The following is a 13,946-nucleotide window of genomic DNA, read 5'->3' as shown; positions in this document are numbered from 1 at the left end:
TTACGTGAAGCCACAAGCCACAGGATGAGAGACGAGGGAAAGCAGAACTAGGCTGTACAGAACAGCAGTCCAGGGATCGCAGCCAAGATCAGAGACAAACAGCACATTCCAAAGCTAGGAGACACGGAGCCATCTGCAGAAGAACAGAATACATCCTCATAAATTGTAGACAAGAGAGCTCGATTTCGCGTCCTCAATCACTTCATGCAGCCGAGCTAGACAATGGTTATTCACCTGCGGTGGGAAGACGAACGGTTCTCAGCAACACAGACATGAAGTGAAACATGGAATCGTTAACAACGGCACAACACTGAGGGCACTCTCACAGGTGAAAGTGGTAGTACTAACAGTTACATTGGGAACACATGGTCATTCTCATCACCTTGAGAAGGTGCACAGAACGCCGAGAACAGAGCTGGGTCCCAGGCCTGGGGAGATCAGCTTCAGCCAATCAGGGAACTGAAATCCAGGGGTGAATGGCAGAGGGCAAGGGCCAATGGTAATCCTGCGACCCTGCAACAATGTAATAGATAGTTTCTTGGGGAAGGGGCAGGCCAGCCACCTGACATGTGAGGACCAATAAAATAATATCTATAGGTGCCATCCATATGTGATACCACCCCAATGACCTAACCAGGCAGACTCTTAGGTTTTTTGGGGAAGGGCCTATGTTGTCACGTAGAGACGAAACAAAATGGCCTGACATGGGCTTGGGAGCGGTGATTCTGGGAATTTACGAATGTCCTGTATGATCCCTGTCTATTTGTGTAATAAACAACAGTTCTAACTTTATCCCTGTGTAAAGGCTTAGCAAAGGGAGATAACCAGAAGAACACCTTGCGCAATCTAGGTTAAGTCTCGCTGAGGCGTTTTATCTACAAGGTGACAGTGTAGGTACAGATTGAACATGAGAAATATTGCTATCCCCTGTTAGGAGGCAGGAATACAACTGTTGCAATTTGCAATCGACAGCGTCATCTGTTCTGTGGCGGTGCGTGGAAGGCGCATGCGCAAGATTGGTGGGTATACCTGATTAGGCAGAGAGTTGTAGAAGGGCGGTGCGCAGAGCATACCTGACAGGTTGATTGGGAGCCAGAGAGGCTTGAGAAGAATTGACGAAAAAAGGTCTTTGTGAAATTAAAAAAACCGAATTGAAAGTATTTTTTTGTGCTTGTATAATAACCAAAGTATCAAAAGCCTCGACTTGAGGTCAAGTAAGAATAAAGCATTGTATCAGGGGAAGTACAGGGGGGCACAACTCTACAGCACCTATCTAAGGCCCTTCCGCGATATAAGGACAAGATTTGTAAAAAAAGCGCAGAATGAACAAAAAGCACAGATGGTAAATTGACTAAAACATGGCAACTATGTAGACGTTTCTCCAAAAATGTGCAGCAGCCATTACAGACACACATATAAGACACTTATAAAGGGAAGAAGTTGACCAATCGCATGGCGATATTCGAACTCTAGAAGATGTTCCAGGAGGATGAGGGGGAAGTAACAAGGTGTCAATGGATGCTGAGCCAGCAGGAGACACCGGGTGCAGAGCCCTCTGCCCCGCTCCCTCCCCTCCTCTTGAGCACGAGAAGGAAGGGGCTGCAGCAGGAGTGCAGGGGTTAACCCTATACAGGAGCTAAATGCAGCAGAGGGGTACACAAATCCAATATTTAAACCTCCACCATATACCAAGGAGGAGGAGCAGAAAGGGGTCGGACAGACAGATGGTGGGAAAGGAGATCACGGCGGGAGCCAGATGAGCCCCAAGGAGGGGCTAGAGGGCATAGCATCGAATGAGTGGATAGGAGGGGAAATACTTCTGAAGTTGGATGGGAAGACAACAAGAGAACCAGCAGGGGCGCGTAAAGTAGTAGTGGGTCATAAGGGGAGCAGCAAAGCGCGAGAATGGGCAGAGATGATGGAGGAAGTAGAAAGGCAAGAGAGGGAAGAAAAGGAAGAACGTGAGAGAGTGCGAAGAGACAAGCAAAGGGGAAGAAGAGAAGGAACGGGAGCAGCGAGAGATGAGGAGAAAGAGGGAGCTCGAAGAGTAATAGAGGCGAAGAGACAAAGACAAGAAGAAAAAGCAAGTTTTAGTAACAAGGGAAAGGAGATAGTGGGAAATAGAGCAACTTGCAACAGAGCGCAAACGCAAGGAGGCGGAGCGTCCAGTGAGAGCAATAAGAATTAAGTTGTGAATGGGCACGGTAGATGACAAGGTGGGAGGAGATAGGCGAACGGAGCAAGACCGGGCGCCACACATAATAGGACTGCTACACCATCGGACAGGACAGACGTGGGGTCCTCCGGGAGGGGTACAGTGGGAACTTAATTGACTTTGAGGGGAAGCTAAGTGAAGACACAACCTCAAGGAGGGTAAGCTTCTTGGGCAATATTGACATTGACGTGGGGGACACCGAATCGGACGAGGATGTAGAGGGAAGTGAGGACGAGAGAAAGGGGTGACCTAGGCGTCAATCGACGGGGAGAAGCGAAGACAGAAGCGTGACATGGGAAATAGAAAGGGACACAGGGAGATCTAGGGGGGACAAAGATGAAAGATCATGACAGTCCAGGGACGTATCTCGCAATATGGATGACCTAACCCCATACATGCAGAGGCTTAGTGATCTTCCCGGACGAAGGAAGGGAGAACCGGCAAGGGCATTTACTGACACTAAAGATGCAGAGAGATCGGATAGGCAGATCAGGCTGACACGAGGAGCGTATGGGGAGATCGGGCTTGCACAGTTGCCATTACTGGAAAAGAGAGGGGGGCAACCTCAAAACATACCATGGAAGCATATAGATGAGGGAACCTTGAGGTGTAGGCTACACTCATTAACCGCAGGTGCATGGAAAAGGATATATGAAATGGAAAGGATGGCAGCGGGACAGAAATTAGCAGTGGGAGACGTAAAGGGGCTATTGGTGGCGATCCTCGGGGAAGCAGATGATGACGTATGGAAAAGGGCAGGGTACCCAGGAGTAACCACCGAGGACATGCCGCACAATGGTGCACCATTTGCTAACTGTCAAGTGGCCTTATGGCAAGATCTATGGCCCAGTAACCAGACACATCAGACATTAGTACAATTATGGCTCGCAGAATGGGGGAAGACTAAGAGCCCTTACACTATATTCAAACTATTAAAGAGCTCTGGCATCGTGAAACACGAGAACCGTGGGATAAAACAGTGGCGTTATTCAATCATATGCCTAGGGTTACCAGAACAGGTGCAAAGGCAACTGAAGAAGTTGGTGGGGATGGAAGCAGAACCATGGTCAGAAATGCAACTCACAATAGTACATTACTGTAGGTTAATGCAAGAGAACGTGAGGAAAAGGCGTGAGGAAAGAAAGCAGGAGGAGGCGAAGTTAATACAGAAGAAGCTTTCTAAATATCCCATGGAAGGGGCAGTAGTAACAACCACGGGAGGACAAGAGGCACCACAGACGCAGTACGCACCACCGCCCAAGGGAGATGGGTTCATGGGGTGGGGGGGATGCACACCATGGGTTCAGAGGAAGAGGTCGACCACCAAGGGGATGCAGGTACGGGCATCGGATGCAGCAGAATCAAAGGGGATTTTTGGGTGGGTTTCGAGGATATGGCCAGCCAATGCAGCAGGGTCCAAAAATATTTTCTGGGGGTATCAGAGGCAAATGAGAGAACCACCTCCAGCGCTAGGTGTGTGGACAGATAGGGCATATCTCGAGGGTATGCAGAAGCAGGGGAGGGATGCAACAAAATGGGGGAATGCAATACCAGCCATCATATCAAAGAGACCAGAATTAGTTTTATGTCCAGGACCAGACACAACAACAAGGACAGACACTGAACGCAGACCCGCAGACAAACCAGCCCATGACACAGGCACCACAAATGCAAGTTCCTATGCAGCAGTGTTCACCAATACCACAGATGCAAGGTAACACACAGCACGCATACACGGCACAGCAAATACCACATATATGGAAACCTCAGCTCAAAAGACCTTAATAGCAGTTTTAAGTGACTCATGACCCAGCCTGCTACTAAGCAGAACAATTGTACCCATGGTCTGTTGAAAGTGCACGTCGCCTTTCTGAACCTGAACCAGCAAGTATTGAAATGCAGACTCCCTAATAGTCAAAAGTCGATACTACGTCTGGTTTTCTGTGCCTTCGTTTGAAGATCAATCTTGGGATAATCTTAGATTTGCTATTATTGATAACAAGATGTAAAATGGCACAAACATATTGAAACTCAGATGGCAACCCTGATAGTGCTATTTCTATTTTGACAAGGATCACCGAATCATCTTTAAATATCAAAAGCGCGAGGTACAGCGATTTTCAGTCTTGGGGATGCCCTGGCCCACTTTCTGGAGATGGGTATCTATTTCGTTTATATACAGAATAAGCAATAGTGGGACCATGACACAACCATGCAGCACTGTCTGACACCCCCGCTCCACACGACCCTGGTAACACATTTGATCAACAGAATGTGTTATAATTTACCTTTTATACATTTCATTTCCTCATTTCTGTCAATCAGAAGATATCGAGGACTTTCTGGAAACCAAGGCAGTATCAAGAGCTGGGCAATAGCGGGTATGCAACTTGTAGACACTAATATAGGCCAGTAATCTTCTCCACCAAGGAATTCTCTGGTAAATAAAATAAATAAAGAACATTACAAAATGCTAAAGAAATTCAATAAAAATATCCTGGGACATGTAGATCTGCTATCTGCAACCATTGATAGGAACCATGTGCTGTTGAATTTCAACAAGCTTCTGCCACCTTTACCCACTCAAGAGAGAAAATGCACAGAGGATACCTCCTTGTTCCAGACTACATGTTCTGTACAGGTTGGTTCCCAGTGCAGATTCTCTGATGTGCCGGGGAAGGCTCAGTGCCAAATCTAGTAGATCCGCCCTCCCTGAAAAGAGATGTTCTGTTGGCCTTCGTCCCTTCTGTCTCGCGAAGAGGTTTGATCTTATCCGGTATCCCAAAGGGCGCACAAATTAAATACTTAACTCAGGTCTACACGTCCAATTATAGAGCTCGCCCATATAAAACTTTCAGACCATCGGCCTCCTCACGAGTCTGCCCAGATTTCCAGAGGAAATACCTCCAAACTAAAATACTGCTACCACCACTATTGGTAGCAGTAAATCTGTCGGATTGTGAGCGGCAACATTAATCCCCATTCATTCAGTCCCATACACTTCATTGGGTATATGGAAAATCTGGGAAATTCCTCCAGTTTTTGGGAGGGGATGCGACCGTCATACATCCACCAAAGTGCTGGAAGTTTATCCTCCACATCACCTCCAAAACAGAAAATGTTGGTGCGGTAAAATTGATGATAATTCAGTTATTGCCAATTTTTTACCACACTGCAATACTTGGAATGAGAACCCCTGTTTCGTAGCAGATTTCAGATTATATCGTAGGGCATAGTTGATTCAAGGAAGCACATTGCCTCTAATTCTGCTATTACATGTGAACAATTCAACACCTACTGCCTAACTAGCTCTGAAGGATTTCCACTGTGAGGCCTCCCTTCAAAATGCCATTTCTGGGGGTTGCTGGCCCTCGTCTTTGCAGGCAGGTATTATAAAAAGCAGGACACCCTTTGCAAGGAAAGTCTCCCACAATCAGGTAGATAGTTGATAATTGCCATGTGATGGCTTGAACTCCGCAGGGGAGATGGAGGAGCTTGGCAGTTAGTTCCCACTGCATTGCATGGCTCTAGCAGCAGCCGTGTTCACGGGAAGACCATGGGAGTGACATGGGAGCAGCCTAAAGAGACCAGTCATGGTGAGCCCATGTGTCTTGCAACATGCTCACTCCTGCACCTAATGCTGGCTCTGCTTATTCTGAAGATCTCTGTTCCCATGCCGCCTGCTGGTCCCGTACCTTCAGCTTCTCACAAGAACTCCTTATTTAGGCAGGCTGTTCAAGGTATATATAGTCCCCATTCTGCCTCTGCCTTGACTCGTTCTTCACAGCCATGGCTCTATTTCCCGGAAGGCTTCCTCTTGCATATGTAGTCTTCCCCTGGGGTCTGCCCCTCTTTGATCTCTCTCTCCTTGCTCTGCTCTTCTGCTATCTCATGATGCAGTGGCCACTCCTGGCATATGCGGTTCAACACTTCATGCCTTGAAACACCTTGCCCATCAGCAGTAGATATGTGCGGGTACATGTATGGGTGTATGTGACGGTGCTCTGCTACTGGCAGAGGAGAGACCTTTTGCTCTTGTTCTTTCTCTCTTCCCCCTTAATCAGTCCAGACCCTCTGCTGCTCCTCTCGCAGCCCCTCCTGCCATATGCAGATTATCCATTCCAAGGCACTCTCCATAGCGTCGCTCTGTCATTCCTCTCTGGAGGTGTTCTTCTCCCTGCCCAGTTTTCTTGATTCCAGACCTGGTCCTGTCCTGTGTCCCCTAGTCAGCTGGGGCCCTGTCAATCTGGACCCTATTGTTGGCGATATTGCCCGCCAAACAATCCCACTATGTAAGCCCCAATGCCACTGTGTGAGGTGGAGCCCAGGAAAACATTCTAAAGTACGGCACAGCCAATGGTCTGCTCTTTATTTCCATAGGCCCACTAACTTGATGACTCCACACCCAATCAGGCCAGAGGGTCTCAGCCCATATGCTGCAGTTCCACCTGCTTCCTACTCCTTGGACATTCCAATCGGTGGTCCTGACCCACGGGTGGAACTCATACCTCAATACCCTGAGATAGGTGTGGTTGTGATAAGGGGTCAGGATCATACCATCATTGATTCCCTGTGCAAAGACCAGTGAGTTGGTTCTTCACATTGGCAGATCATATCCCAACTAATTATTGGTGGGTATTTATGTCATGGTATTTCTATGGGATGGTTGGCCAGAGACAGAAAATGGAAAATAAACACACTTAGAATGGGTTAAAACAATTCTAGAGGCCAAGGCGCCTACAAGAAGATTTTCTGTCAGAAACCACATTGCTTCACGACAGTCATGTTTTAAAAAAAAATAAAACTAAATAGTCTTTGCTAGACCAGTCTCTGTGGTGCAGTTTTAGAGTGGATGGGCTGATCTGAAACAGCCTCCCTTCCTCTCTCTGTCTTGAGCCGGATCTCCTTAAGTTCAGCAAACGCCTCAAGACTTTCCTCTTTGCCTCCTCCTTCTCTCTCTCTCTCTCTCTCTCTCTCTCTCTCTCTCTCTCTCTCTCTCTCTCTCTCTCTCTCTCTCCTGCATAATCTGAATGTACCATGCCTAGTAAGATCGTTTGTCTTGTGTTTCCCTATGTCTTCCCCTCCCATGCATGGTTGCTCTTTGAAACACTTGTGTATAAGCACATTATAAATAAACAATCAATCAATCTCCTGGGTTCTCTCATTCTCCCTTCTCCTGTGGTGTCTGCACTGCCTTCCCCTGCTGATGTTTCTTTAGCTTGTCTCTTGGCAGGCACCTGCAAAGGATTAATCTCCAACAGTGTCCACTCTCTACTTTCCTCAGAGCATTCTATGAACATCTCCCTTCTGCTTACTGCTGCTCTCTGCAAGCAGCACGGGATGGATGGGCAGGTCAGTGCCTGACAGTTCTGCAGCCAGAGGGGTGTGCAAAGGGTCTGGTGTTCTTTCCCTGTGAGAAGGTCATGGCAGCTCTTCTATATGCTCTATCCTCCCGGTGAGTGCTCTGACGATGAGCCTGGCAGAGAAAGGTCAGTGGGTCCCTTGATGCCCAGCAATCTCTTACAATTCTGAATCTCATGTTCTACATGTCATGATGACCAACTGCACTTTCCCACATCTACAGTATTCAGAGTATATGTTTAACTGATTGCATCCTCTTTGAGTAATAGTTAAATTCAAATGAATTGGGAAGTATCTAGATATGTATTCTGAGGAAAACCCCATTCACAGAATATGAACCCTGTTTAGTCCTACTGCCACCACAAAGGATCAGATTGACTGCCCTGAAGCTATTTTATTCACCGGTGAAGCCGTCTGGTTTTGACCAATATGTGCATCTCAACCCCTCGTGCGGGACTGGAACTCCATCACAATGATGACAAAAACAATCATACTGTTTCAGGTGTGCACTATAGGGTTCAGATCCAGAACCAATTGCTCTTGCACCTTCATTCTGGATGCTGAATTCAGAGGTTGTATCCTGGCACCTCAACCATAACCCATCTCTGGCTCTTTCGCTGCAAATGTCATTGACAAGGACCATTTAAAAAAGAGGTTTTGGCCTGAGAACTAAACACCAATACTCTGGCATAATGATAGCTTCACTAGAGCAATGAAGAATGGTACTGTCTTTTAGGGGGTGGAATCTGGGCGTTGGCCTTTCCTCGACCTTCAACAGAACAACGTTCTGATGTGGGGGGCAATCTTTGTTCGGTCCCCATGATTCAAACCGTTCTGTCACCTAATAGCCCCTCCACATCCTGACGCTCCTTCACGATGAAAACCACTCCAGTAGTCATTATAAGGTCAGTGTGAGCCCAGTTGGGACATAATCAGTCCGAGAGTATTCCCCAAAGTCTTAGCCATGGAAGCAGTTTACTGAGCCGCTTATCCAAATATGCACGCAGCAAGTGCCCATTTATATGGGGATAATCATGGCTACAGACATGGGGAGGTCAAGGCTACCATGACTTATTTGGTTGCATGTTAAAGATGTAAGATTCCTAAACACAAAGGTCAGTTTCACCCAATCTCCTAACAGGCCCTTCAACCTGTGGGTGCCTTTACTTCAAGACTTCAGGGGAGGCGCCTTTGCCTCCTTTCATCCCAGAACATCAGAGCTCATCCGCTACCATCCAGCCTGTAGAATGTGAATGTCCCTTGCTCTCAGTTTAAGGGGACACAGAAACTGCACAACACATGTCCCCGGCCGACCTGATTAAGGGCCCAAGTCTTCAATACGGGCCAGTGTTCAGGGTCATTTGTCTATCTACTCTGTCACCCATTTACAAGAAAAGTGCTAAGAGGGCCCACCAAAGCTACACTATCATCTATTGAACTCTACTGGGGAGGATAGCTCAGGGGTAACGTGCTCGCCTTGGAAGCAAGACGACGTGGAGCAATACAGGTTCGATCCCTGGGTGCGTACTTAGAAATCTCTGGGTGTTAAGCATTATAAATAACCAATTATAATTACTCCCTGAAAAGGACAAGCACTGTACTGTGCTTTCAAGTATTGCATTTTATTTGGTTCAGCTTGACATACACAATGCATAAAAGAATTAAATGCAAGTCACACTGAACCTAACTCTACAGCTGTTGGCAAGGGATTTTTGGTTCTATCTTTTAAGTTCAGCCGAACACGCGTTGTTAACGGATACAATATGTTCACATTTTGATGAATTATAAATGGTAATATCTCAGACACGGATATAGCACTATAACATTTTTTGATAAAAAGTCATACCGGCTGCTCATTAAAAGGTGCTGTGAGGCGAGCTTAAAAGAGAAATCAGAAATATTACTGATATACTGTACCTCAGGCCAATGATCTGTCCAACCAAAATTCCTCCGGTCAGAAACACAGAGCTGCCCAAAGCCATAGAACCTCTTAGTTGTTTCGGGGCGATCTCGCCCAGGTATAAAGGTTGCACACAGATGCCGATGCCTATGGGTAATAACAAAAGCATGAAAAGTAAATCATGATCAAAGCGAATGTAGTGTAACATCACATGTTCAGATGCCTCTCTTGTGCTGATGGTGAAGTAGTCTAATGGCTTGACAGCTCCCCAGTGTTCATCAACGCATGCAGTGTCCTGGCAGTTGCAGGGTGCATATATAAGCACACCTATAGGGGCCTCATTACACGGATGGCGGTAAGGATTTACCGATACCGGTAAAATACCGGTACCGGTAAATCCTTACCGCCTTACTACGAGGTCCCTTTGCGGGTTGGGGGATTTAACGCCTGCTTTTTGCAGGCGTTAAAATCCAACCCGCTAAGGGACCTCGGAGCTAATTACGGCACCGCAAAATTGCGGTGCCGTAATTAGCGCCTTCCCCATTCCCATAGAGCCCTATGGGGCAGAAATGGGAATGCGGAAGGGCAATGGTGGAAGGGGGATTTACCGCCCCTCCAACCTTGGAATGGGGCGGTAAATCCCCTTACCGCCAAGGCGGTGCTGGTATTTTACCGGCATGAGCCATGGCGCTAATAGCGCCATGGCTCACCGCCTACCGTGTAATGAGGCCCCAAGTAATGTTTTGCAAGTGAGGAAAGTGCATACCCCTAAATCAGCGTGTAAGTGCCCCGCACTTTGATTCTGAGCATCGCAGAAGATCTTGCATTTGCTGCCGATCCCCATCCCACCCCCCTTTTATCCATCAAAGCAAGCCCAATGCATGATTTTCCACATGACATCATCAGCTAATACATGCAATTCTTCGTTCTAGCCAAAAAGCATATCTTTGTGCGGGGGTGGACTGGGAGCCAAAATAGGCCCTGGAAATATATTAAGTGTCCACATATTACACATTTTCAGCAAGACCAACCCTTTTTCCAATCGGAAAATTTGAAAATACCATCTCCAGAGTTCCCTCTAGGCCAGGGTGCAGAGGCCTACTGGGAAATCTCCAGAGTTCCCTCTAGGCTAGTCCACCCCTGCCCAGGGCGCAGAGGCCTACTGGGAAATCTCCAGAGTTCCCTCTAGGCCAGTCCACCCCTGCCCAGGGCGCAGAGGCCTACTGGGAAATCTCCAGAGTTCCCTCTAGGCCAGTCCACCCCTGCCCAGGGCGCAGAGGCCTACTGGGAAATCTCCAGAGTTCCCTCTAGGCCAGTCCACTCCTGCCCAGGGCGCAGTGGCCTACTGGGAAATCACCACCCCTGTTTTTGTGTAACACCTGAGAAGGTCAGCGAGCTCACATGCATTCATTAACCCTGACGGTTCTTTTGCTCAGAAACAAGGATAGGATGACTGTAGCTGAAATCCATACGGTAAAAGACTGGCTAACAGGGATCTTGGAAGTCACTGGATAGTCTTGCTTTGAAAGCAATTCAGACCTCTGTCCGGTCCTTATCCTCTGCATGCCACACTGAGTCTAGGCCTCTATTATTTATTGCCGAGGATGTTGTTCTCTCAAATGAGTGTATTTGTGCAACATTGAATGTCAGTTGCCATGACTGTGGGGTGGTGTGTGGAACCAAACAACCCGTGCAACATAGACTTTATGGGTGTGATGACCAAGCCATGGCGTGGAGCATTCTTCACTGCATCGGCATAAAATATGCAAAAGGCGAGTAGGATATAATACAAAAGTGATGTGATCATGCATTTCGAGACTAGAAATGATGTACCCTCACTTTGCATACGTTCTATTGAAACTGATCCCCCAGAGTGAGGGGGTGAAAACCTTAATTGGTGTTAGTGGTGAACTAATGTGGTTTATCCGATCTTCTTAATTGAACAAGCCACATCCTTCAATCTTAGTTGCCATGCGGTTATTGCTTTTCTCAATTTTCGTGGCTAGTCCACCCCACAACTTTTATTGGTAAATATTATACCCAAGGAAACACTGGTGCAGGTCTCTGCAAAAATGCACAATCAGTCCTTGTGGATCATTACGAGTTTGACGGTCCTCCTGTCAGGACTAACCCCTGCAGTGACCTCAGGGGTCCACCTGTGTTATAGGTTTGCCAACACCAGGGTGGCACAACCATGTTCCCCACCAGTGTTCCAGCTTTAGGGTTGGATATGGATATGAGACAGGAACAGTGCCCTCTGCTGCTGTCCCGTGGGTAAAAATACACAGAAGTGTTGCGAATGAACCCTCTGTGCATTGCACAGGTTGGATGAAGGGAATCAGAATGTGTACATTTTAGCACACATTTCGATGCCCTTTTGGTGTGCAAGAAATCACCCCTTTTGGGAGTGAGGGTTCTTGATGGGTAAACCACCAGATCCTAATGGTATCCCTTGTCTTTCCCTGAGGTAGCGCGGGCCAATCTCAAGACTTACTCATAAAATGATGCTAGAGGTGCCATCATGTTCAAACCTAAACCTATCCTCACAGTGAAATATTTAATAATGCTAATGCCCAATCCAAGTAAAAATAAGAATGCACATTATCATATAAATGGCATATTCATTGAGCCAAATGTAATCTGTAATTATGTGAAGCCATTTGGAGAAAATCACCCATACGGAAACCAAGACAAATTATTTTTAAGTTCTCGATAATAGCCAAAGGAAATCTACGTGAAGCAATGTTAACCAATATGAACTGTGAAAACAATGAGAATAAAATGATTACATGTCAGTCTACTTCTTCACACCTCCACACTGCAGTCTGTGCAAAAAAGTGGTCCCACCTGAGATTGAATACATGCACTATGTCGATTCCAGTGGAAAAGTCACTCTGAAAAGTAGTTGAGGTGCCTGGCAAGGGTGCCCGATGGTAGGATACTCTTCCTGGTCTCCTTCAAAATGGGAGTGGGACCTCACTAGTGTAATGGCCGCATTATGGCTCCACGACTGCGTATCAGGTCCATACATTTCTACCAGTTGAGCGAAAAATATTAATAATTTACAAACTCCAACGCAGAAAATGTGACTTTTTTCCAATGCGGGGAGGAGGTCTATAAACTATGGTCTGAGGAGCAGCTAATTTTCTGTTCTTGGATAGCAAAACTTTTGGAGCTTCTCATCGTTAAAACTCTGACCAGCCCAAATCTGTTTTCATTGTCCATCAAGGCCTTACTTTTCTTGTGCAGGCTCCGGGACTCTTGCTTAGTCATTCGCTGGTTTGCAGCTGACCATTGTTATGTAAACCAAAAGAGATTTCCTCAGCTATTGCAGCATAATTCCAGTCAGTCACCCAGACCTTAGTCATTGTATGAGCCTTCTGAATGGTCCTGGGTTCTCCTATACCCTGAAGCTCCCATGACCACCAGTATTGTGTCTTAGAGAAAGGTTTCCATTACAATCCAGGCTGGCCTCGCAGCAAGGTCTTACCCCTCTATTCATAGAGATACATTGGACAGTTGGCTTCACCAACTCTGAATATGAGAGGACAGCTAGAGGGGGGAGGTTGGGTTCGTAAGTGGAATTACTGGGCGTATGACTATGCGAACATCACAAACCACTCCTTGTACTTTTGGCTCCATTGATGCTACTGTGCCCCGAGTTCTGTGTCTCTGCCCCGCGGGGACCACCCCTGCTATGAGTTTATTATTAGCATGGCAAGGAGGGGTTTCCTTCTAGGTTGTTGGGAAGTTTTCTCTTCCTTCTGCATGTGAGGTTCGGTATGCTGGCTGACTGGACGCAGGCAAAGCTTGGCAAAATAGTTATTCAGGAATATTTGCAATTGCCTTTCTCACAGTCATAAGCACAACTAACTTACACCTGGGTGATCAAGGATTAAGCGATGGAGTGAGTGTGGACAGTGCAAGAATAGGTGACAAATTGGCAACAAGTGTGTAAGAAGGGAAAACAATCATAGGAACATTATTTGATTTCAAGAGAAATAAAGATTACAAAAGTTATAACTAATGATTGTCCATACAGAATCTGTAGCTTATGCACTGATGAATGCATTGATGAAAGATAACTTGCACAAAGCTATAGCATTTCTAACCCATTGCTCACGTAACAAACAAGTAAGCCCATATTTTCAAGGATGCACATGTTTGATATGCGAATCCAACCAATTGTACATTTTGATGAATTGAGGGAATTTGTCCCTTCTCCAAAGGGGAGCCCCCCACTGTGAGGGTAAGGAGAGGAGCCCACTCCACAACACCCTCCCTACCTGTTGAGGCAAGTGGCACCTCACCGGAAGAGACTCTACCTTTGGGGACAAGGACTCCCGTTTTTGTGAGAAACTCCCTGATGACCTCCAAGTGATGGCTTATATGGACTTATACAATATACCAAACTGTTATCAAACACATAAAGATAACGAAGTTATATTATGAATGACATGGAAGTGAAGA

The 13,946-nt window shown here is 46.6% G+C and overlaps 1 protein-coding gene across 6 annotated transcripts in view; it reads right to left on the bottom strand.

Moving 5' to 3' along the window:
* Positions 1–13,946, bottom strand: part of LOC138492307 (solute carrier family 2, facilitated glucose transporter member 11-like) — a 453,312-nt gene that overhangs the window by 101,504 nt on the left and 337,862 nt on the right. For all 6 annotated transcript variants that reach the window (XM_069619352.1, XM_069619354.1, XM_069619356.1 and 3 more), the window contains 2 exons: positions 9,494–9,623; positions 4,504–4,652 (listed from right to left, as the gene is read on the bottom strand). In XM_069619352.1, the coding sequence (XP_069475453.1) occupies positions 4,504–4,652; positions 9,494–9,623 (279 nt within the window). The remainder of the gene's footprint in view (positions 1–4,503; positions 4,653–9,493; positions 9,624–13,946) is intronic.

The sequence above is a fragment of the Ambystoma mexicanum genome, chromosome 10 (assembly GCF_040938575.1).
Source record: "Ambystoma mexicanum isolate Mex_15411 chromosome 10, UKY_AmexF1_1, whole genome shotgun sequence".
Lineage (NCBI taxonomy): Eukaryota > Metazoa > Chordata > Amphibia > Caudata > Ambystomatidae > Ambystoma > Ambystoma mexicanum.
The sequence above is the reverse complement of the archived record's forward strand: the minus strand, read 5'-3'. Positions and strand labels throughout refer to the sequence as shown.